We start from the raw sequence: 21,467 nt of genomic DNA, 5'->3' as shown, positions 1-21,467 counted from the left end.
TACACGTATAAAATTACAAATATCATTTATACAAACGTATTCGTGTAATTTAATAAGATAGCCAGTAGAAATATACTTCAACGAAACGTAACGCTATTGCTAATCTTCAACATTTGTTTATACAATTGTTTATAATGTTAGATAAATTATTATCATATAAACTTATATATATTCACGCACATTAAAACATGTTGCACACTATAACATTTTTTCACGAAACCGATCTAATAATCTTTTCATAGCATTTGGTAAACTGATTCAATATAGGTCAAAAGTTCGTTGTTACTCAGTGAGGTCATACATGTTGATACTAATAATAGTTTAAACAGCATACACTATCAATTTATGAACGTTATTTTTTTCTCATGTGAATATAACTATTTCAATTTCTGTTCTCATTCTCGTTAAAAAAAGGACATCATGTTTAAAAAACTAGCTAAGCTTATAATATTTATAAGTATTATTGTGAATTGTGGGTGTCTAAAATTTTCATCACTAGATACAGTTTACAAAAAAGCGGTAGATGCGTTTTCAAAAGAAAGATGGTCTGAGTGCATATTACAATTTGAAGGATCATTACATTTATACAAAGTTTACAAAACAATAAATATAAACTGCAGGCTAAAATGCAAATCAGAAAATCATAACAGTCAATTCACTGGAAATATAGAAGATCTTAAGATATTTGAATATTTCCTTACCCTAAGAGATTGTCTATCTCAGTGCCAGCAAGAAGAGTTTGAAAGTGTTCATATGTATAATAATGTTTCTGATGCAATACTAACCAACATGCAATTAAAAAAGCCATATGAATATTTACATTTATGTTACTTTGAAATGAATGCCTTACCTAAAGCAGCTTCAGCTGCATACACATACCTTGTAGCTAATTCTGATGACATAGCAATGAAAAGAAATGTGGAGTATTACATACAGCAACCCGAAGTTGATGTTAAGGAAGTAATTGATCTAGAAAGTGAAGACTATCAAATCTTATATAAATTAGGCATACAAGCTTATAAAGGTAATAATTGGGGTAATACAATCGCCAACATGGAGGAGACTTTAACAGGTTATCTAACATGGGAGAATTCGTGTCGGGCAGAATGTGAACATCAATCAGAGCAAGAAGTGTCTCCTGAATTTATTGTAACTGTTGCAAATAATATATTGCCTCTTCTTATATGTAGACAAAAGTGCCAGGAGAATCTAAAACCATTGTATGATTCGGGTGCTGAGTTATTAGCTGATGTTTTGAATTATTTGCAAATTTCTTATTATCATTCAGACAGATTTGACGATGCTGCCAAAGCAGTTGCTAGCTATTTAACAATATTTCCTAGTGATGAAGATATGTTGGAAAATAAACGGATGTATGAAACACTAGTTCAGCAAAAAAGTTTTACAGAAAGATCAGAGATTGTTCACTACTTAAAACGGGATAAATATGAGAAACATTTGCTAAATTTTTTTCTTAAACAAGATAATAGTGATCTTAATGCCAATTCAATATAGGCAATAGATTATTATTGATTTTAATTTTTTACTATATAGATTTCTTTTATATTTTTATATATAACTATATAAAGTTATATTAATTTTCTTTTTGGAAATATAATTTTCTTTGTGATTGTATTCATATGTAGGAGTTAATTAAAAAACTATGTGTACTTTATTAATGGCTATTTTTATTTCTGAAGAGATAAAGATCCAGGATGCTTTTTGGGAAGAATAAAAAATTAGTAATTATTCATTTTAATTTTAATAAGTAAATTCAGAATATTTTATTATGTAAGTGATAAATATGTTTATTTTTAAATACCAAGACTACAATATATGCTTGTTACATTTACAAACAAATACATATTTTTAAATTATAGAATGAGCTTCTTTTGCCATTGTTAAAATCTATATTCTTCAGTTTTTAAAAGTTGTTTGATATTGAAGATAAACCTTGACTGGTTTATCTTCAATAATTATTAAGATGAGATATGGCACTAAATAATAATAAAAAGTCCATTTTTGCTTGCTTTAATATGCTTGTTTAAGTTTAAGAACAAATCCTAATTTTAGACTAATTTTTTTAACAACTTGGATTATGTTAGCACCATGGAACCTAAGATTATCATGGATAAATTTGCATAAATTGGAACACATGATTATCGATAGTTAATTTTTTTTTTCTTTGGAGAAGAGAATATAATAATTAGGCATACTGCCATACCCTCTCGGTCTCTCTAAAATAGATTACATAAAATCTGTAAAATGAAAGTCACAAGCACCCAAAACGCAAAAATAAATATGAATTTGGCTATCAGAGAGCATGACGTCACGAGTTAATATAAACTAAAATAAATAGCGTTTTGCTACTTCATATATCATACAATATATAATGAAAGACAGTACATTTTCGCCTTATGTAAAATATAAATAAATTTAATTGTAAAATGTGCAATTTAGTCTACTTACTTCTAACTTGCTGGCGAAATTAATAATAAAAAAATATATTTTTATATTGTAAATTACTTGAATCAATTTACTTACATTGTACTCAAAATAAAATGAAAACAGTGCCTAACTCAACACGCATAACAATCTACAAAAATATACTTACTGGTAATGGTAACCCTAATGCCTTTTTTCGTAATGGCGAAACTACTGGTTTGTCTGTCATATCTATATGGAAAATTAGAGGTGTTGATACAAAATTAATATAAAATTATTGTTAAGATTGAAGGAAAAAGTGAATTTTAAAACTACATCCGAATGATTTACATTTTTACTTCATGAGAAAATTATTATTTTTTATTTTATTGGATATAAAGTACCATTAATGTAAAGGAGGGAAAGAGACAACACAATATAGTCTTTTTAAACTCACCTAAAATAATGAATTTAAAAATGTTTAAAAAATACTAAATTTTATATACTATTATAAAGTGCAGTGTGAATATAAATATCACAAATAGTTTATGAATGTAAAATAAGTTATTTTATTACTATTTAAGTGTTAATTGTGTGTCTAAGAACTTAATAAGGTGCAGTTATGAGTTCAGATATTAATTGTGACAGACTGACTATTAAAAATATTTTATTTACCAAAGCTTTACCTAACTACACAATTCCTATAACAACAGATGGCTACAAAATCTTCCCTTGTACAGATTGTGGAGATAAGTAAGTTGCATTATAATCCTAATATTTTAATATAGTTAAAAATCACTTATTCTAATTAAAATAAAAAATTGTGTTTCAGATTTCTATTTGAATCCAGCTATAATGATCACATAAATAGGAAATCTTTGAAAATCACATATTTTTGTCGATACTGCAACAAAATTATAATAAACAAGAATCGATGCAGATTGTTATCTCATATCAGATCCCATGCTTTTAAGACAGCTACAATAAATGTCAGTGACATTAAAATTGAACCCCTGCCAATTCAAGATATTAATTGGACTTTACCAAACAATTCTCAAGTTGAAGTTCAGAGAACGATTGAAGACAACTGCAACATATGTTATGAATGCAGAGAAAGTATAAATAGATCAAATATAATTCACGAAGACAGAGCTGCGCATTATATGAAATATACAAATATGGTATACTCATGTCCCGTCTGTATGTTTTCATTACCTAGTGTATGTGCATTAACAGCACATTTACGCATTCATTTAAGAATTCCTCCTTATTTCTGCCCAGAATGTGGTATTCATTTGTCTACCAAAAGTATTTCTTACCCATATAATCATGATTGTGAAGGTTTCAATATGATCAGAGCTACTACAAGAATTAAGTGTACAAACAAACTTTGTAACAAAATTATTCATCCTAATGATTTCAGGATGCATGTTAAGAATCACATGAAAAAAGTCTACAAATGTCTTTTGTGTTCAGTAATGTGGTTTAATGCACCACCTAAAATTCAACATTTTCCATGTAAAACCAATGATAAGCTTTTAAGTTGTTTTTCATGTCAAATATGTCCAAATCAACTGTTGGTTAAAAATGAAGTAAACAAACATTTGAATTTTCATTATAAACATTTAACAGAACAAAACCTTAATCATGTATATCCTTGCATGACTTGCAATTATATAAGCAATGAATTACATAATTTAATCAACCATTATATAAATAAACATGCATCTAACGAAATGAAAAAAATGTTAATAAAGCTATTTCATGATAACAGTACTAAAGCTAACAAGGGTTATTATCGCGTAGTTAAAAAATGTGACAAATGCTTGAGAAGTTTCATATACAGATGTGAGTATGAAAGTATAAAAATTCTACCAAATGAGTGCCCATATAAATGTTCCCCAAATAAGATTACCTATATTCAGAAAGAGACAAATGAAAATCTTCAAATTGTATGCTATTTATGTAAGAATAAGATAAGTGAAAATTGGGATGATATAAAAAAACATTTTTCAATTTTTCATAAGAATCATAAATGCTTAGACCTAAAAGTTATGTTAGATAAAATTGATACAAATATTACTCATCCGAAAAATAAGAGTAAACACATAAAATGTAAAAGAAATATTAAACAAAGATTAAAAAATAAGTTCAGAAAAATAAATACTGATGCCAATAGAAAAATACAAAAGCCATTACAGTCGCCAATTGAAAATGGGCCAATCAATGAAAATGTATGCCATATATGCAATTACAAGTGTGAAAATAAGCATATGCTTGAGACTCATATAATTACTCACAGAGACCCATGCATGGCATATCAATGTCTTGAATGTGGGCAGTGCTTTGTTGTTAAACCTTCTTTTTCAACACACTTACTATTAGAACATAACATAGCAGATGTTAACGAATATATCAATAAAAAACAATGTTATAATGAATCTGCTTTGTTAAAACAACCTAATAAAACTAATTCCGAAGATGAACCAATTCAAGAAAATCAATGCATAATTTGTAGAGATCAGTTTGAAAATCCTATTGACTTGGAAAAGCATTTTCGAGTTCATGGCATGGCATTTCTTATGAAAAATACAAATAAAAATAATAGTCCATAACATTCAAGACTTTTTTTTAGATTTTAGAATCAAATATTGAAGGGCAATATTTTTATACTAAATATAATTAAAACATTAAACAATAGTTTGTCTAGGATTTAAGAAAATTGTCAATATTTTACTGTGCATAGAATCTATCTCATAGTAGCTGACTCACTATATATTATGTATATTTAAATTTTTAATTCTAACAGAAATTCAATACAACTTAAACATCCTTTCTTTAAATATTACTAGTTGTTAACCGCGGCTTCGCTCACGATTTAATGGTAGTTAGGGTTAGACAAAAAAATTGCCTTTGTCCTTCCTTGGTTTCTAAGCCTGCTTTATTATAAATTTCGTCAAATTCGTGTTAGAGCTTTGGCTGTGAAAGAGATACAGACAGACAGTCTCTTTCGCATTTATAATATATATATATATATATTATATTATTACAAAATAATAAATTATTATATGTGATTTATAGCTATTACAATGATTCATACCTCTGTTGTTATTTTGGTCATATTAAAATTATTATTCAAATAATAAATACTTTGTATTGATTTAGCCACATACATTTTACTATAGTCTAGAATTATTATTCTTTATTGTAAAAATAAAATAATTATGTAAAAATCTCACATACTTTATTTTCTAAAACATTCCTAATTAAAATAGTTTCACCAGTAATACTATATTCATAATTACCAGGAATGTTTCTATGTACAACAATAATCTTATTTATTTATTCCAAATAATTTAAAAAATATGAACCTAGACATAAATACCAACTACACAGACAAATTAATTGTTTTTTTTTAATAAGATACACAATAATCAAATTATGATATAGTTAGTATATGTCAAAAGTTGAAATATTTATTGAAATCATTTCCATAATACATACATTAATTAGTGTGTGCCATATATATCAGCATGTCAATTAAAAACTATCCAGCATTAGTAGCTATAGTCTGCCAATTTATCAAAAATTACAAAGTCAATTCATCAATAAAATCTTTATGTAACTAAATTATACATTCTAATAATATAAATAATGAGAATAATGTCTATCACTTAACAATTTTGTAATGGTAAGTCTTATCTGGTCTGATGCAATATTGTTAAGTCATTAATAAAAATATTTACAAGATTATAAACACAGTATTTGTTAGGTATTAAGTTTAATAAAAATTACAATTTGCATTAAACAAAAGATAACATCCTCACAAGTCAAAGCCTGGAAGCATCATCTTAAAGAGCAAGGTTGTTAGGAATCATGTCAGTCAAATAATTAATTTCTTAAAATAGGGACGGGTCACTATAAAAAAAACATACAAAGTGGTTGGTAAATATAGTAGAGTCAAATTAACTGATTTCACTGTGTTACTAAGAATAAGTAAGTTCTTTGGCAGCTTAATGTATCCTTTGGCAGTATGCCTGGTCTGGGAAGCGATAATCTAAAGCACATTTCTTTCTTTAAAAAATAATTGCGCTAGTATTGCGCCCTCCATACATTATTAAATTATTGCCAATTTCTTAAAAAAAATTAATCACTACTTAAGTATAAAGGATGATATGCCGATTTTCCTTTAAGATATTTTCGACAAGTAGGACATCGTTTTTCAAATTTTAGTGATTGTTCCAAACAGTTACTGCAGAATACGTGACCACAATTTGTGGAAGACATTGGGCTTTTGCCAAGCTCATCCATACAAATAGGACAGTCGCCAATTTTTTTTAAGGTTCTTGGTTCTTCTTTCTTTTGTGATCCACTAGAATTCTGAAAAACATTGACAAAATTTCTTAGCAGATTTAGGTTTTCTAGGTGTTTCTTTTTAATTCCCAAATTATCGTCTTATTTAACAAATGGCTTAAAACAATCAATATAATTTCTATGAAACTCTCTTGTATTTGTCTTTTCTTAGTGAAAATTCTGATTATATATTTTTTGGGTTAAACCATTAATTATGGAACGATTTATATATTTTACATAATGACTAATACTATATTTACCTTTTCGATACAAGGTGTTAATGCTTGTGAATGTTTCTTTGCAACGCTTTTAGTCTGAAAAGATGAATTGAAAGAATCTTCACTGACGAGATCAATTATAACGTTCGCTAAACCACGTTGATCGACTAATGTAAAAGAAGATGTAAGATCAATCACATCATCTTCGATATTATTACCCATTTTTTGTAAAACTTATGAATTCGAAAGTATTATGAAGGAATCCTGAAAAAACAACTGTTAGCGTTTTGTTATTATTATTACCAATGAAAAAAGAATATGCTTTATATAAAATTTGGAGTAATAACATTAATACCCTCAATTTTAATTCCTATTTCAAACAATGTCACAAATCATAATCATTTATAATAATATTATTATTTGCCGTTGTTGGGACTGTAACTGTATCAAAATTACGGTGTTGCTTACTAAAAATAAAGTAAATAAAAATTACGACAGACTAAGAAATAAATATACGGTAAAAATATGGTATCATTTAGTATTTAAAAATGAACGACGTTATATATATATTTCTCGAAACACTGTTATTTCATAATCATATATTTTGTCAATCAAGAGACACCATATCATATCCAATATTCATTGGTTGATTTTATATAACAATATAAATATAAACGTTATTATTCATTAATAGAATCAAATTACTTTTTGTAAAAAACTATAAGTAATATTTATAAATTTTATTAATAGCTAGCGAACAGTTAAAATAGCAAAAAAGAACATATAAAAATATATCACCTCCACCTACATAACAAAATTAAATAATTTAAAAGGATTGATTTTTTTTACTGAACAATTAATAACCAATCAGATAGCTATAAATATAGTTGGTGCTACTTAAGAGTTTACTTGGTGGTTGGGTTTTGTGCAAGCCCGTCTGGATAGGCATCACCCACTCATCATATTATATTCTACTGCCAAGCAGCAATACTTTGTTTTATTATGTTTCGGTGTAATGGATGAGTGAGTCAATGTAACTGTAGGCACAAGGGACAAAACATCTTAGCCCCCAAGGTTGGTGTCGCATTGGTGATGTAAGGAATGCTTAATATTTTCTACAGCACTAAATATGTCGATGTGCAGTGGTGACCGCTTACCATCAGTAGCTTGCCTATATCTGCCAAAGAATATTATAAAAAAGAGTTATATCAAAATGTTTAGGAACAGTTGAAAAATCAAAAATATAAAAAAAAAAGCTTCTCCCGTATATATATATATATATATATATATATATATATATATATATATATATATATATATATATATATATATATATATATATATATATATATATATATACGGGAGAAGCTTTTTTTTTCCCACTTCTGATGTTATAAATCAAACAATTATTAAAATAAAAAAAAAGATTTTATAGGCCTTCGGCCTCAGGTACATACACAATTTATGACTTTAAGCAAACATAAAATAATTAGTAATTTAATTAAATCGGTAATTATTCGGGCAGAGCTTCCGCACACTATATATAGTTATATTTATGTTATAGGGGGCAAACGAGCAGGAGCAGGAGGAGGAGGCTCACCTGATGGAAAGTGATTACCACATGGTATGATACCCATGGACATCTGCAACACCAGAGGACTTGCAGGTGCGTTGCCGGTCTTTAATCGTATCGGTTCGGAAAAACCGCTGGCGAAAGCTAGTTCCACGAGGCAGAAAATGTTTTAAAAATTGCGCTGTTGTGGATTTTCGGATATCTAGGTGGTGCGGGTGATATTTGGAATTTTGATATAATGATGAGGAGGCCTTAGCCCAGAAATGGGATATTTGGAGCCTATTACTAATTACTATTTTCCTTTATATCGTGTCTTTTATGTGCTTATTATGTATTTGGAATATAATAAGGTAATAATGTTATAGGTAAGGATAAAGAATTAATGCTTAACAAATTTTTCAAAAAGCTGTATGGTACAATACCTTTGCGTTTAAATAAATGTCAGAAGCAGAACGTCAATCTCCATTCCAAAGTCAAAGTCCAACGAATGAAAGAATTTGTCAAAAATATCAAATTCAGCTTGTCTTAGATATTTATTCATTAAATAATTTGGTTTCATGTTTCTTTAAAATAATTAAATTAATGTGATTTGTCTAGTGAAACTTTTCAAGGTTCTTCCAATAAATATAAGGTTAATTTGTGTGTTTTTAATATTTTTGGAAATTGTAATATTTATCATCATATCACATCTTACCAATCTTATCATTTTTTTTTAGAAATCACTATAATGCATCTTGGAGTTAATATATCAAATGCTCTTCAGCAATTAGAAAGTGTAAAGGCTGTTGTTGATCAGAGTGATGATCCGAAGTTGAAGGTAACATAAACGTAAAAAAAAAACAATATTTAACTATTTATTTAGTACTATAATTTTCTTTTACTCTTAAATTGTAATTTCAGTGTACTTTTAAATTTTAAATTAAGGTACTTGTTTTATCAATTATGAGATATAAAATTGGCATAAACAAAGCTCAATATTATTTGTTGAGACAATTATGAATTACCTTACCTATATTTGTGGTATATGGTGGTTAATAGCAGTGTTTTACCTGAGATAAAACGCATATTAAAATTCTTACCTACACTGGAAGTTTTATTATGAGATAGCATATCTGTTTCCGTTGATTTTCTACCAGAATCTGGTCACTTTTTACTCTTTTAGTGGGGCCGCCTGGTAGTTGTGTGGCAGATTTTTGTTTACGTCAGTTTTTCCGCGCCATATTTTATCATTTGCTTATTTTCACCAAACAGAATTAAAGTGAAAACTTCCAGTAAAGGTAAGAATTTTAATATATGTTTTATTTCAGGTAAAACACTGCTATTAAATTACTTGACGTAACTGGAAGCTTTATTACGAGACCTGTTTATTATCGCCTGATGGTGCTACTTAACTTTTAATATATAATATAGGTATTTATAGGTATAGGTATACGTATTTATAATATAGGCTACTTGATGTCAGCTTCTTGAAAGAGAGATTTAATCTAGCCTGCTATTGCTGTATGTTGAGCAGATTTTGCTTTACCTTTAACTGTAACAAAATAAAGTAAAGTTTTCGCAGCATTATGTCACTCAACAAGCTTATTGTATTTTCTATCTAGAAAATAAGGTTACGGTTGTTATTATCAGAGTTTAAAAGTAGTTTTCAACCAGATTGTCTTTAATTACTATTATCCGTTTTGGACCCGAACTGAGGCCAAAACCCAATGCTTTGATCAGATTTTATGTAATGATTTTAATCAATTAGAAGTAGAGTTAGATCATTTATGCGTCTACCTGAACAAAGTTATAACAGAATCGCAGTATGACGAGTTTTTCGAAAAGGATTATTTCAATCTACTCTGTATTTAGAAATGATGTAATGATTTTTTAAGAAGGGACAGTTGTTCAGAGTTCCATGTACTTACCGCCTCGGATGGCCCCCACATTTCCAGACCTTGAGAATGATGTTTTCGACTCTGGGAGGTGGAAGTATCGTCGAAGTGTGAGGTGTCGATTAGATTTTTCTGCAGGCACTTTAGTGTTATTGGCGCTGTTAACACTCGGACTTTGAGGTCTGGATGCCAAAATCCATCGAGAAACCACAACAAGAAATATGCCTGTTGCTTGGTTTAAATGAGTGAGCACCTTCGGAACAAAAAATGGCGGCGGGAATAATATCCATGCGAGAAAATTTTACAGAAGACTGAATGCAACGTGAAATAGGGCTTGTTTGTCTGTTAGGTCTCGAGACACATAATTCTGGACTACGTGAGCTGTTGTACAAGCAAACAGATCTACCACAGGGCTTCCCTGTTTCACAAAAAAATATCACTGACGGTGGTAACAGGTGCCATTCTGACTGACGCCATTGGCGAGACAGATGATTGGCGTGGTTGTTGTATATGCCGAAGTGTATCTGGTTCTGATCTAATAACCTGAATTCTGAGCACAGCACCCAAAATATTTTTGGGTGCTGTGCTTAAGCCATGAAGTCAAAATTGAAGTAATTTGTGTTTTTAGGCTGCAACAAATGATGACTTAAACCTACTTATAAATCTCTTGGAAAGTCCTATATTAAAAAGTATTGCTACTCTACATGATTCTGTTGGATTGCTCGCCACTCAAGTAGCACATCATCCATCTATATTGCCAGGAGATTTTGACATCACTCCATCTGGTATAGTCTATGAAGAATCTATAAATTTTATTTTACTTTTAGTCAAAAAAAAATTATTATATTATTAAAATTGTTTAGCTTTGCTTCTACGAATACAATGAAGTCATTGAAGGAACTTTTCTTTATATAATATAATTTATGTTTTTAAATTTTTAGGTGACTTAGCTTTACAAACAAAAAACCTTTATGGTAATCATGAGGGAGAAGAAGAACAAAGAGTACCTCAAGTGTCACCTCCACATAGTTTGGAATTTGGTTCAGACAATGAGCGTATACTTGGCCTAGATTCTGCTTCTGTGGACTCCAATATGTCTCCTAAACAGGTTAATAATTTATTCACAGCATTGCAACTGACAAATAAAAATATTTATCCAAATCTTAGATGCATGAGTATTATGTAAATGTGTAAGCTTGGTAGTAGGGTTTTGAGCAAGCCCGTAGGTACCACCTGATATTCTACTGCTAAACAGCAGTACTATATATAACAGTATTGTTGTGTTCCGGTATCAGATATTACTGAGTCAGTGTAACTACAGGCACACGGGATATAACATCTTGGTTCCTAAGGTTGGTGGTGCAGTGGCTATGTTTTTGGGCAGTGGAGACCACTTACAATCTGGGGGACTATTTGATTTTCCGCCTAAACAAATTCAAGAAACAATTATACTTTCTGCAAATTACTCATACTGACACAATATAAGTAGTTTTATTTCCATAATTAAATATTGAATTATTGATATTTTAACTCTACAATCTCTATTATTAGCAAAAAGGTCCTAATAAGAAGAATTGATCATATAATAAATTTTACTGACCATTAAAAAGGATTGATTTTGATTTCAAAATGAAACCAGAATTTTAACCTTGCATAGTTGTAATCAGTAGCTGGTATAATACAATACAAATTATAATGAAACAAAAATTGGGATAATAATTTTATTGACATTTCAGAATCGAGGCTTACTTGATATGTCACGAAATGATGATTCTTTAATATCAGCTTCAACTAATATTGTAGCAGGGGATTGGGCTCAGGTTGAAATAATCAATTTAGTAAATGATGGCACTGGACTTGGATTTGGTAAATACTACGTACTTATTAATTTAAAAATAGTTATATCCATTATTGATTAAAAGTGTTTTTTGTTAATTAAAAAAATATATTTGTAACAATTTTATAGAAATTTCTAGATAATCAAAAATAATTTTGTATAAGATTTAGTTAAGACTATCGCCATTTGTTGGCACACTTGTGGCCAACTTACTAATTATCAGCACTAAATTAGCCAATTTATAATATTATTATAAAATATATTATATAATAAATCTAATATAAATATATAGCCATCTTTATAACTTACGTTTTTTCTCTATAATTACAAAAATTGAAGTTTGTATAAAGCGTATGTCATAGACACAAATATTTGTAATAGCTTTTACAATTGAAAATATAAAATAATATCAGCAAAGTTTGTACAAAACCTTCTCTTAAATTTATAATATATGTATATAATAACATGTAGTTGTTTGTGACGTGTGTAGGTATAATCGGGGCTCGAACTAGTGGTGTAATAGTAAAAACTATTCTCGCCGGCGGCGTGGCTGATCGCGATGGACGACTCAAATCTGGCGACCATATTTTACAAATCGGCGATGTAAGAAAGCTATTAAAGTCACGATAAATACATTACTTTAATATACGAATTTAGTCATTTGTATTACTAACAAAAGTTAAAACGATACATTTTACACATCTCATTTAAATTAAAAATGTGTGACTACATGATGAAAATGTCATTTTAAGGGAAGTACATCGTCCTATGCATCTTCTTTTTATTAGTATAGTAGAAATGGCCCATTATAAGGAATTAACCCCTCCAATTTAGACGACGGGCTAGGATTGATCCTGCGGCTTTTTTCATCGCTAGGCGACTTTTAAACTACTATTGACTCTTTTCATCAATAAACAGAGTAATACAAGAGGAAAGATAGGTATATAAATGTGTGGTATCCCGGTGCTGAGTCGGTGCGCGTTGCAGGTGAGCCTGGTGGAGATGGGGTCGGAGCAGGTGGCGGGCGTGCTGCGCGCGTCGGGCTCGCGCGTGCGGCTGGTGGTGGCGCGCGCCGTGGACCCCGCCGCGCCCCCCGCCGCGCCCGCCGCCGCGCCCGCCTCGCACGCGCCCGTCGTGCCCGCCAGGTGCTCTAATTGCTTTCGTCCATTGATACAATTTTCATTCATACGGAGTCACTTCTATTATTTTAGTACTATTAACTACACTCATGTTTTTTTATAAGTCGATGACGCATCAGGTTATTTAATAATTTAAAGATTAATTACAGTGATAAATTCACTCACTTCAAGTTAAAGTCCAAGTTAAATACTCGTCACTTCATTTAAATTAATTAGACGAATAAAATTTAATTTGTATTTTTTGCTGTCTTCATTCTTAGTCGTCTCCCGCTCATTAAGATATCTTGTAAGCACGAGCGTCACTCACTCATTAGTATGAGTGAGTGACGCTACTAATACTATTTTTTCTAATAATTTAACATGCAGTGGCGCGCTTTTGTGTGAAAATGGATCTATACTTGAATAAGCTCTTAAACAATTTGTACCACAGCAATATTTTGTAAAATGTATTTCTTATAACCATTTTTATAGTAACTTATCTAAACGAATGATAACTGAGATGACGCGACAATTTGTTTATATGATTTAGTCATAAATTTATTAAATAACAAAAACATCATAGAGTCATAGAAAAAAATACTAGATTTAACGGCGAGGCACAGCTAATCTTCTATATATATAAAAGCAAAGTACCACTCACTGATTAATCACGAAATCTCAGAGACTAGAAGAAGAATTTTATGAAACTCCGCAGCCGCAGGTTCAGCTAGTATTATAATAATGAAAAAATTCCAGATTACTATCGAGTCCTGAGGCTTTAGACCGTTATCTCATGGAAGCTGGCTTCGAACAAGTGTTCCATACGCAGCCTACTCCGATCACATTGAATAGTAACGTGTCAAGATTCGTTTTTGATGCTTCTATCACACCCCCGCCAGAATCAGGTATGTATTTACCAATTTGTCATTGCATTGGAAGTTTTGTCATATGTAAATAATATCTTTATTTAGCTTCTGGTACAGGGTTCATGGCATAGGTCTTAGGCAATTAAACAGAAATTTAAACAGTACAGTATGATAATTCTTGTATTTTATGTAGGTAATTAGCAATGACAAATTATAAAATAGGTATATTATAACTATCAGAGCTGCCTGAACCAACGGTCCCGTTTGGAAGGGCCGAACTGTATCGCTCTCTACATTAAAATTTAGCATCCGCTCTCAAAAGAATTAAAAATGTGACAGTTGTCCCTTCAAACGATTCTGATCACGTGACTTATTACGTCACGGTGTTCACACCCCACAGATATAACAAAATCAACTGAGTTATTATTCGTAGTCGACGACATAATTATATATAATATTTCAACAAAAAAAATTTTGCAGATGCAGAGTCACCTGAGGTCGATCGGTTTACCGTACAATTGAAGAAAGACGAAAATGGCTTGGGCATCACAATAGCAGGTACAATTCACAAAATGCTAATTTTTTTTTATAACTGTTTGTCTCTCGCGGCTTCGCTCGAGTTAGCCGTCCTCGGAGTACAAGCTTGCTTCTTATCAAATTTCATCAAATTCGGTTCAGTGGTCTGGCCGTGAAAGATCAGCAGACTGAAAGAAAGAAAGGAACTCAGACTGAGTTACTTTCGTATTTATAATAATAGTATATTATGGCATATCTTCATCTGTTTAACCACAATACGATTATTTTTATGTGTTATTTAATAATATTATTTGAAAAATATGTTCTTTGTGAAAAGTATGCGATTGCGGTCGTTCATATGTAACATTACGGTTTCAAGGTTACGTGTGCGAGAAGGAGGAGCTGTCCGGCATATTCGTGAAGTCCGTGACGCCGGGCAGCGCGGCCGCGCTCAGCGGGAAGGTGCGGGTCAACGACCGCATCGTGGCCGTGGACGGCGTGTCGCTCGCCGGCAAGTCCAACCAGCGGGCCGTCGACGCGCTCAAGCAGAGCGGGAACGTCGTCACCTTGGAATTAGAGAGGTACTACGCGGGTGGAGGCCGAGTCCCTGTTATCTGAATAAATTTTAAACGTGTAAATATAAAAATTGCGTAATAAAAATAACGTTGTAACAAGCTATTCCAATCGAAGGACATTTTGTGCTAAATATAGTACTAACACATGATACAATACTTCTAAAGTTCCGAAAACAACTTCGCCGAACGTTCAACACGCCACTTTTCACGAATCCAATACAATAACGACGTATATTACATATACATTCGAGACAATGTTATCATGTAAATTGAATTGAATAGTACATATTATATAAACTGGATTTGAATTCGTAAATGTTATATAAATAAAGATAGTAATGCCTTCCCAGATACCTTCGCGGGCCGAAGTTCGAGCAGCTGCAGCAGGCGATAGCGGCGGGCGAGACGGCGGCGGCGCCCGCGCACAACCCGTTCCTGCACATGCACCGCCCCGAGCCCGCGCTGGCCGACCACGACATACAGATGACCCACCTGCCCACCACGTGAGTGTACCAGGTTACGGCTCTCATGGGGAGTTTGACTCAATTATTTTGTTTAGAATTATTTGTGTTAAAATTTCTTAAATTATTTATAAATATAATATTCTTTTATTAGTCACGATGTCCTCTTTCTGTAGTCTCGTAATTCAATCAAACGGCAAATTCGTCTTGTAATTCGAGGGCTCGGAAATAAATATGACGCAAGTCTATCGGCTCCATCTGCTTCCCGAGTTACTTAAAAACTGAGTTTGTACTGATAATTTTTGACAGAAAAACTCTATGGCTTTAATGTCCGACACAGGGGATTGAACCCCGCTTGGTCAAATCCAACGAGGCAGGTAATCATACACAAACAGATTAGCTATGTATTAATGAATTACATGAATATCGTAGCCTGGAAACAAATATGGAGGAGAGCGAGCCCTCCCCCCCGCGCAGCCCCGCGCCGCCCCCGCCCGCGCCGCGACAAGCGCCCGCCTTCGAGATGCCGCGCACCAACGAGCAGAAGGAGGCCATCAAGAGGAAGTGGCAAGCTATACTGGGTATTGGATTTTTTCCTGTTTCAATGTTTAAAGTTGATTATTACAAATCTGCATCTGCATCTTACATGAGGACAAAACCAACTATACTATTTAACGTGTAATATATTTTAAGAATATTTAGAAGAAGGTCGGTTGCAGGCGATGAGGTGGAGATAGTGGTGGGCGTGGTGGTGCGAGGTGGAGGTGGACTGGGCATCTCGCTGGAGGGCACCGTGGACGTGGAGGGCGGGCGAGAGGTGCGCCCGCACCACTACGTGCGCTCCGTGCTGCCCGAGGGGCCCGTGGGCCGCGCCAACGTGCACCGCCCAGGAGACGAGCTGCTGGGTATGGCCTCCCCTGTGTCGATATATATATATATGTAATTTTCAAGTAAACTTTTTTATAAATATATACATACCTCAATTATGGGAAAATAATACATTCGTGCACAGATATGTATAATTGTATATGTATATATATATATTTTAAATTGGATTGTAGTGTTTTTATTGAATGCTACCAACAATTGATCTTACTAAAGAATATTTATCAGCAGACTTAATTTTTGTACTAAAATGAAGTCCTTAAAATTGTATAAGAATTTCGTATATCTGCGCATAAACGGATGTCTCTCTTTTTCTTTAGATTATGACAGTATGATCTTATGGGACGGGAATTAACGTCCAATGAATTAACTTCCTGTGGAGGGACGTGAGTGTAAACTGCCCAATCGAATTTCTTGACAATCTCCTACAACATTTTATTGGTTAGGCTCCTCTTTTAAAGTAAAATAATTATGGGGTATGGAGGTATGCACATTCACATAAACTCAATAAAGCTAATATTAATCAATTTGTATTTCATATCGGTGACATCGCGTGGTATGGTGCTATTTAAAAATCGTGCCGTGTCGCTTATTTAAATTATAATTTCAATTTCATACCCTTGGTGCTTTTGCAGAGGTGAACGGTCACCGGCTGCTGGGCATGAACCACCTGGAGGTGGTGTCGATTCTAAAGGAGCTGTCCAGCGAGGTGTGCATGGTGTGTGCGCGCCCGAGACCCGCGCCGCCCCTCGACCTCGCGCCGCCCGCCGCCACGCTCGTCAAGGTAACCCCCCCCTCCACCGTGCCACCACCACACTAGACTGCCATCATAACACAATAGCACCACCCAACCACACCAATGTCGAATATCGCGCATAACTGCACCGACCTAATTAAAGATTATATAGGTAAAAAAGATCTATTGAAATATTATATTATTTTGTGATATTGAATACTAGGAAGAAATAAGTCGATGAGAGATCAACAAATAAACAATTAACGTGACGAGGTCACCTCTGCACATAAGCATTATAGACAATCCATAAACTGCCTAATTTCTGTAAACTATAATAGTTTCATTATTGAAAATAACTAAAATGTGAATAATCATTTTGTAAAATTTAAATTTGCTATATGAAGTTTAGTTTTGTTATATCTTTTTTTCACTGCAATACATGATTCGTTTTATAATAGAAGGACATTTTAGAATATTCCAGAATAGTGGGATATGCAGCTTGACGCTGGACTCATCAAATTGGGACATAATGTCATATTAAGTATTCTACATAAATATGGGTGCAAACATAGTAAATACCTAATAGACAAAGTTGGAATCTAAAATAGTAGATTTTAATATAATGCCACATAGCTCCTAAAGCTTCAGTAAAAATTATGAAACACTGTGTCAATTTATGTATTAACTTTTCAGTGATCATCGAAAACAAGATTTTTATCACCTTTATAATTTGACAAGGTACCGATTTTTAGTGTTAGAATTAAAAACTCGATAGCATGAATTAGTGTTGCATCTATTAAATAATATAGCATGTGAAAATAACACGAATGAATGAACGACTTTTAATATTCCGTCAGGATGTCAAATCGGTGTGTTTCGTTACATCTTAAATAATTATCTTCTTAGCCAGAAATCGATTCATTTCAGTTAATATTACTTATAAACGTTTTGTTTGCTAACCATCCTAGATAACGCTGAATGGTACTACAAGTCTTAACTAGCATTGTCTGTTTTGAACTCTTAATAATTTAATATTTATGTGATTGATTTAAAACCTGCTACAATTATTCTTTCAGAATAGTTCGAGTATTCTTTGCATACGTTTAGTGTGATATTAGTTTAACTTATTCTAATCACATGAGGAGTAAAGACGAATAAATCACTTTGACATAGAATTGACATGTTTTTAATTTATCGTAAATGACATCGAGATCTTAAATGTTCTAGGCATACAATGGTTTCATAAAAAATGGCTTTTCGACTCGACCGAATATTTAAATGTGCGGTTTGTTTGCCTCTACTCTTTCTTCGATTGGAATAGATTATAGTAAGAATCTAATAATTATTATTATTTATGTGAAGAAAATAAATATTAGACTTACAAAACACAAAGGCGTAGTGCTTATCTAACAGAACAAAAAAAATAATAAATTGGACGTGTAAGTGTGTAAGACAAAAGTCTTATTTTAAAAATATACGTGTCCGTTATCTTAGCTAGCTCGACGATAGTTTGATTTCGCTACTGTACATAAAAGGAATATTATTGTTACGGATTTTTAATTTCGGTTTTGGACATGAATACGAATATGAATATTATATCATTTATAAATTGTAAAAGAGAAAATTTCAAGGTCAGTTTGACTTTTATGTATTTGGAATATTCACAGAAAATCAATTTTGGCTACTCCATTTATGCATACAACATGCTAAAATATAATTATAATAAACAATTTTTTAATCGGACCGGTTACGGTTAAGGATAGATTTTCATTTCGGATATACGTTAGTTACGGAGCTCCACAACAACCCCGTATAACAGTATGGTCATGTACATGGTCACGTTCGCGCAGGCGAAGTCTGACGGCAGCCTGGCGGGCGCGGGCGCGGACGAGGGCGGCGCGCTGGGCGCGGGCGGGAAGGTGCGCTCGCGCAGCCTCGAGCCGCTCACCGGACTCGCCATGTGGGCCTCCGAGCCGCAGATCATCGGTGAGGCCCTCGGATTACCTACATGATGGCATAACGGCTGGAAATTAGGCGTCTTAGAAAAATTTACAGAAATACGAGAATGAAAGTTTTATAACGACATACATAATTATAGGTTTATTTAATTTTATTTTAAAGTCAACTCTTTCATCGATATAAACTTTTTAATCTTTATATTTAAATCGAATTTAAATAAAGATAAGAAATTCTAATTCGAAGGAATTAAAAAGATTAAAGAAATTTTGGAGTTTATGAGTCAGTCAGTGAATGAGTCAGTTAATGGTATTTGGCTTGAATATACTCTACGTTTATTTCGCTTATAGAATGACTCATAATGAAATCTTCGAAACTATAGTTCCGATTGTGAGGAAATTTAGCATAGCAACTATGCTTTGTGACTAAAAAAGGATTTTTGGAAATTTCAATTAAGCCAGAGGGAATGGGAAACTACTTATGAATTTAACGCATACTAAGGCGAGACGGACAATTTAATTTTATTTAAGTTACCGTTTTGTTTTGTGTACATATTATACTTTTATAACATTTCTAAGGAAACATGAAAATGAGGAAAATAATATTTGTTATTATGACGTCAATCTAATAAACATTAATCTTACTAGACTTAGTAGACTTTGAATTCCATATCGCTTCAATTCTAATCAGAATTTATAATTGTAAAGTTAATATTATTTACATTAGTATAATTTATTATGTCTGCGATATTACTGGCCAGATAACTTTCATGAGCGCAATTAAAAAGGATAATGTCGTTTTTAGGTCTGACAAGCTTAGAGTTTGTGTCAAACGGAATTAATGCATCTTTTAAAAAATAGTTTTAATTAATTCTGTAATGGTTATGAATCATATTCTCTTGCAATCATCAAATCAAATGATATGCTTGAGTCTTATCAACGAAAACAATTATCATTTTAAATCCATGGTTAAAAATAATGATATGGTATTAATTCTTAATCTACAAATTATTTGTCTAAATACATTAACCTCAAGTATATCTACTAAATAATTTCGCAGAGTTAGTGAAAGGAGAACGCGGCCTCGGATTCTCTATCTTGGATTATCAAGACCCCCTGCGGCCGTCTCATACATTGGTGGTGATACGATCGTTGGTTCCCGGTGGAGTCGCTCAGCAAGACGGTCGGCTTATACCCGGCGACAGGCTACTGTTCGTAAACGATCAAGTAAGTTTAGTATTCCAATTGCCGCTTCTCAGCGTATCATTTGGTGAAATTTAATGTGAAGCCGGCTCGAAAATGCGAGGGAAGCCGCCGGCGACAACTAGTACTATACACATTTATCTCGATTTAGAACCTAGAGAACGCCAGCCTGGAGCAAGCGGTGGCGGCGCTCAAGGGCGCGCCGCGCGGCGTCGTGCGCATCGGGGTGGCCAAGCCGCTGCCGCTCGCCGACGCGCCGCCGCCGCTGCCCGCCAGCGCGCCCCCCGCGCCCGCCGCGCCACCCGCGCCCCCCGCGCCCTCCGACTGAGCCCCGCGCTGCGAACGCGGCAGCGCTGGGCGCTTACATTCGATATATTATTCTAGAATCTAGATCATGTGATAGACGACTGTAGCGAGCCTTTATCTGTACCTTTAGTTGTATCTCGTTTGACATATTCAAAGTATTTTACTTAATTATTTTTAAACTTTATTAAAAAAAACTAATTTTATACATTGATGTATCCCCTAATCGGTATTAAATATAGTAGTTATATTATTGTATTCTTAGGTTACTTCAATGATTATTAGGTTATCGAAAATATTATTTTATTAATTTTAATATGAATGACGAATGGTAGTTAAATCTTAAGTAACTCGTATTAGATTTGAATACTTTTATTATGTATGATGTTAACTACTTGATTAAGACTTAGATGTATTTCAATTCGACTATATAAAATTGTTAATGTCACAGATCATATTTTATTTTGTACTGTTCATGACGCGATAAATGCAGATTAAATATACATATATGTAAGAATAAATAAAATAAAATCGACAATTACATTTTAATCGGAAATAAAGGGTTAAAAA

At 32.7% G+C, this 21,467-nt stretch overlaps 4 protein-coding genes across 4 annotated transcripts; 3 read left to right on the top strand and 1 right to left on the bottom strand.

The window, feature by feature from the left end:
• The first annotated feature begins 58 nt into the window (after positions 1-58).
• LOC125064697 (cartilage-associated protein-like) lies at positions 59-1,736 on the top strand. The gene has a single exon (XM_047671882.1). It carries the CDS (start codon positions 421-423, stop codon positions 1,513-1,515), a length of 1,095 nt encoding a protein of 364 aa, XP_047527838.1. The 5' UTR covers positions 59-420; the 3' UTR covers positions 1,516-1,736.
• Positions 1,737-2,583: 847 nt separating this feature from the next.
• On the top strand, positions 2,584-5,562 carry LOC125066877 (zinc finger protein 687-like). Its single transcript, XM_047675187.1, has 2 exons — positions 2,584-3,177; positions 3,257-5,562. The coding sequence occupies exons 1-2, from the start codon at positions 3,047-3,049 to the stop codon at positions 5,037-5,039; spliced, it is 1,914 nt and encodes a 637-aa protein (XP_047531143.1). The 5' UTR covers positions 2,584-3,046; the 3' UTR covers positions 5,040-5,562.
• A 361-nt stretch (positions 5,563-5,923) lies between these two features.
• Positions 5,924-7,336, bottom strand: LOC125066885 (E3 ubiquitin-protein ligase RNF4-like). The gene is made up of 2 exons (XM_047675199.1): positions 7,038-7,336; positions 5,924-6,804 (listed from the first exon to the last, which is right to left on the bottom strand). Exons 1-2 carry the CDS (start codon positions 7,215-7,217, stop codon positions 6,571-6,573), a joined length of 414 nt encoding a protein of 137 aa, XP_047531155.1. The 5' UTR covers positions 7,218-7,336; the 3' UTR covers positions 5,924-6,570.
• A 1,704-nt stretch (positions 7,337-9,040) lies between these two features.
• LOC125065395 (patj homolog) lies at positions 9,041-21,434 on the top strand. The gene is made up of 17 exons (XM_047672970.1): positions 9,041-9,199; positions 9,285-9,385; positions 11,071-11,227; positions 11,384-11,550; positions 12,179-12,308; positions 12,770-12,882; positions 13,267-13,424; positions 14,154-14,302; positions 14,744-14,821; positions 15,159-15,360; positions 15,705-15,857; positions 16,248-16,396; positions 16,535-16,720; positions 17,336-17,484; positions 19,287-19,422; positions 20,452-20,618; positions 20,746-21,434. Exons 2-17 carry the CDS (start codon positions 9,296-9,298, stop codon positions 20,920-20,922), a joined length of 2,361 nt encoding a protein of 786 aa, XP_047528926.1. The 5' UTR covers positions 9,041-9,199; positions 9,285-9,295; the 3' UTR covers positions 20,923-21,434.
• The last annotated feature ends 33 nt before the right edge of the window (positions 21,435-21,467 follow it).

This window comes from Vanessa atalanta, chromosome 1 (assembly GCF_905147765.1).
Source record: "Vanessa atalanta chromosome 1, ilVanAtal1.2, whole genome shotgun sequence".
Taxonomy (NCBI): domain Eukaryota; kingdom Metazoa; phylum Arthropoda; class Insecta; order Lepidoptera; family Nymphalidae; genus Vanessa; species Vanessa atalanta.
The sequence above is the reverse complement of the archived record's forward strand: the minus strand, read 5'-3'. Positions and strand labels throughout refer to the sequence as shown.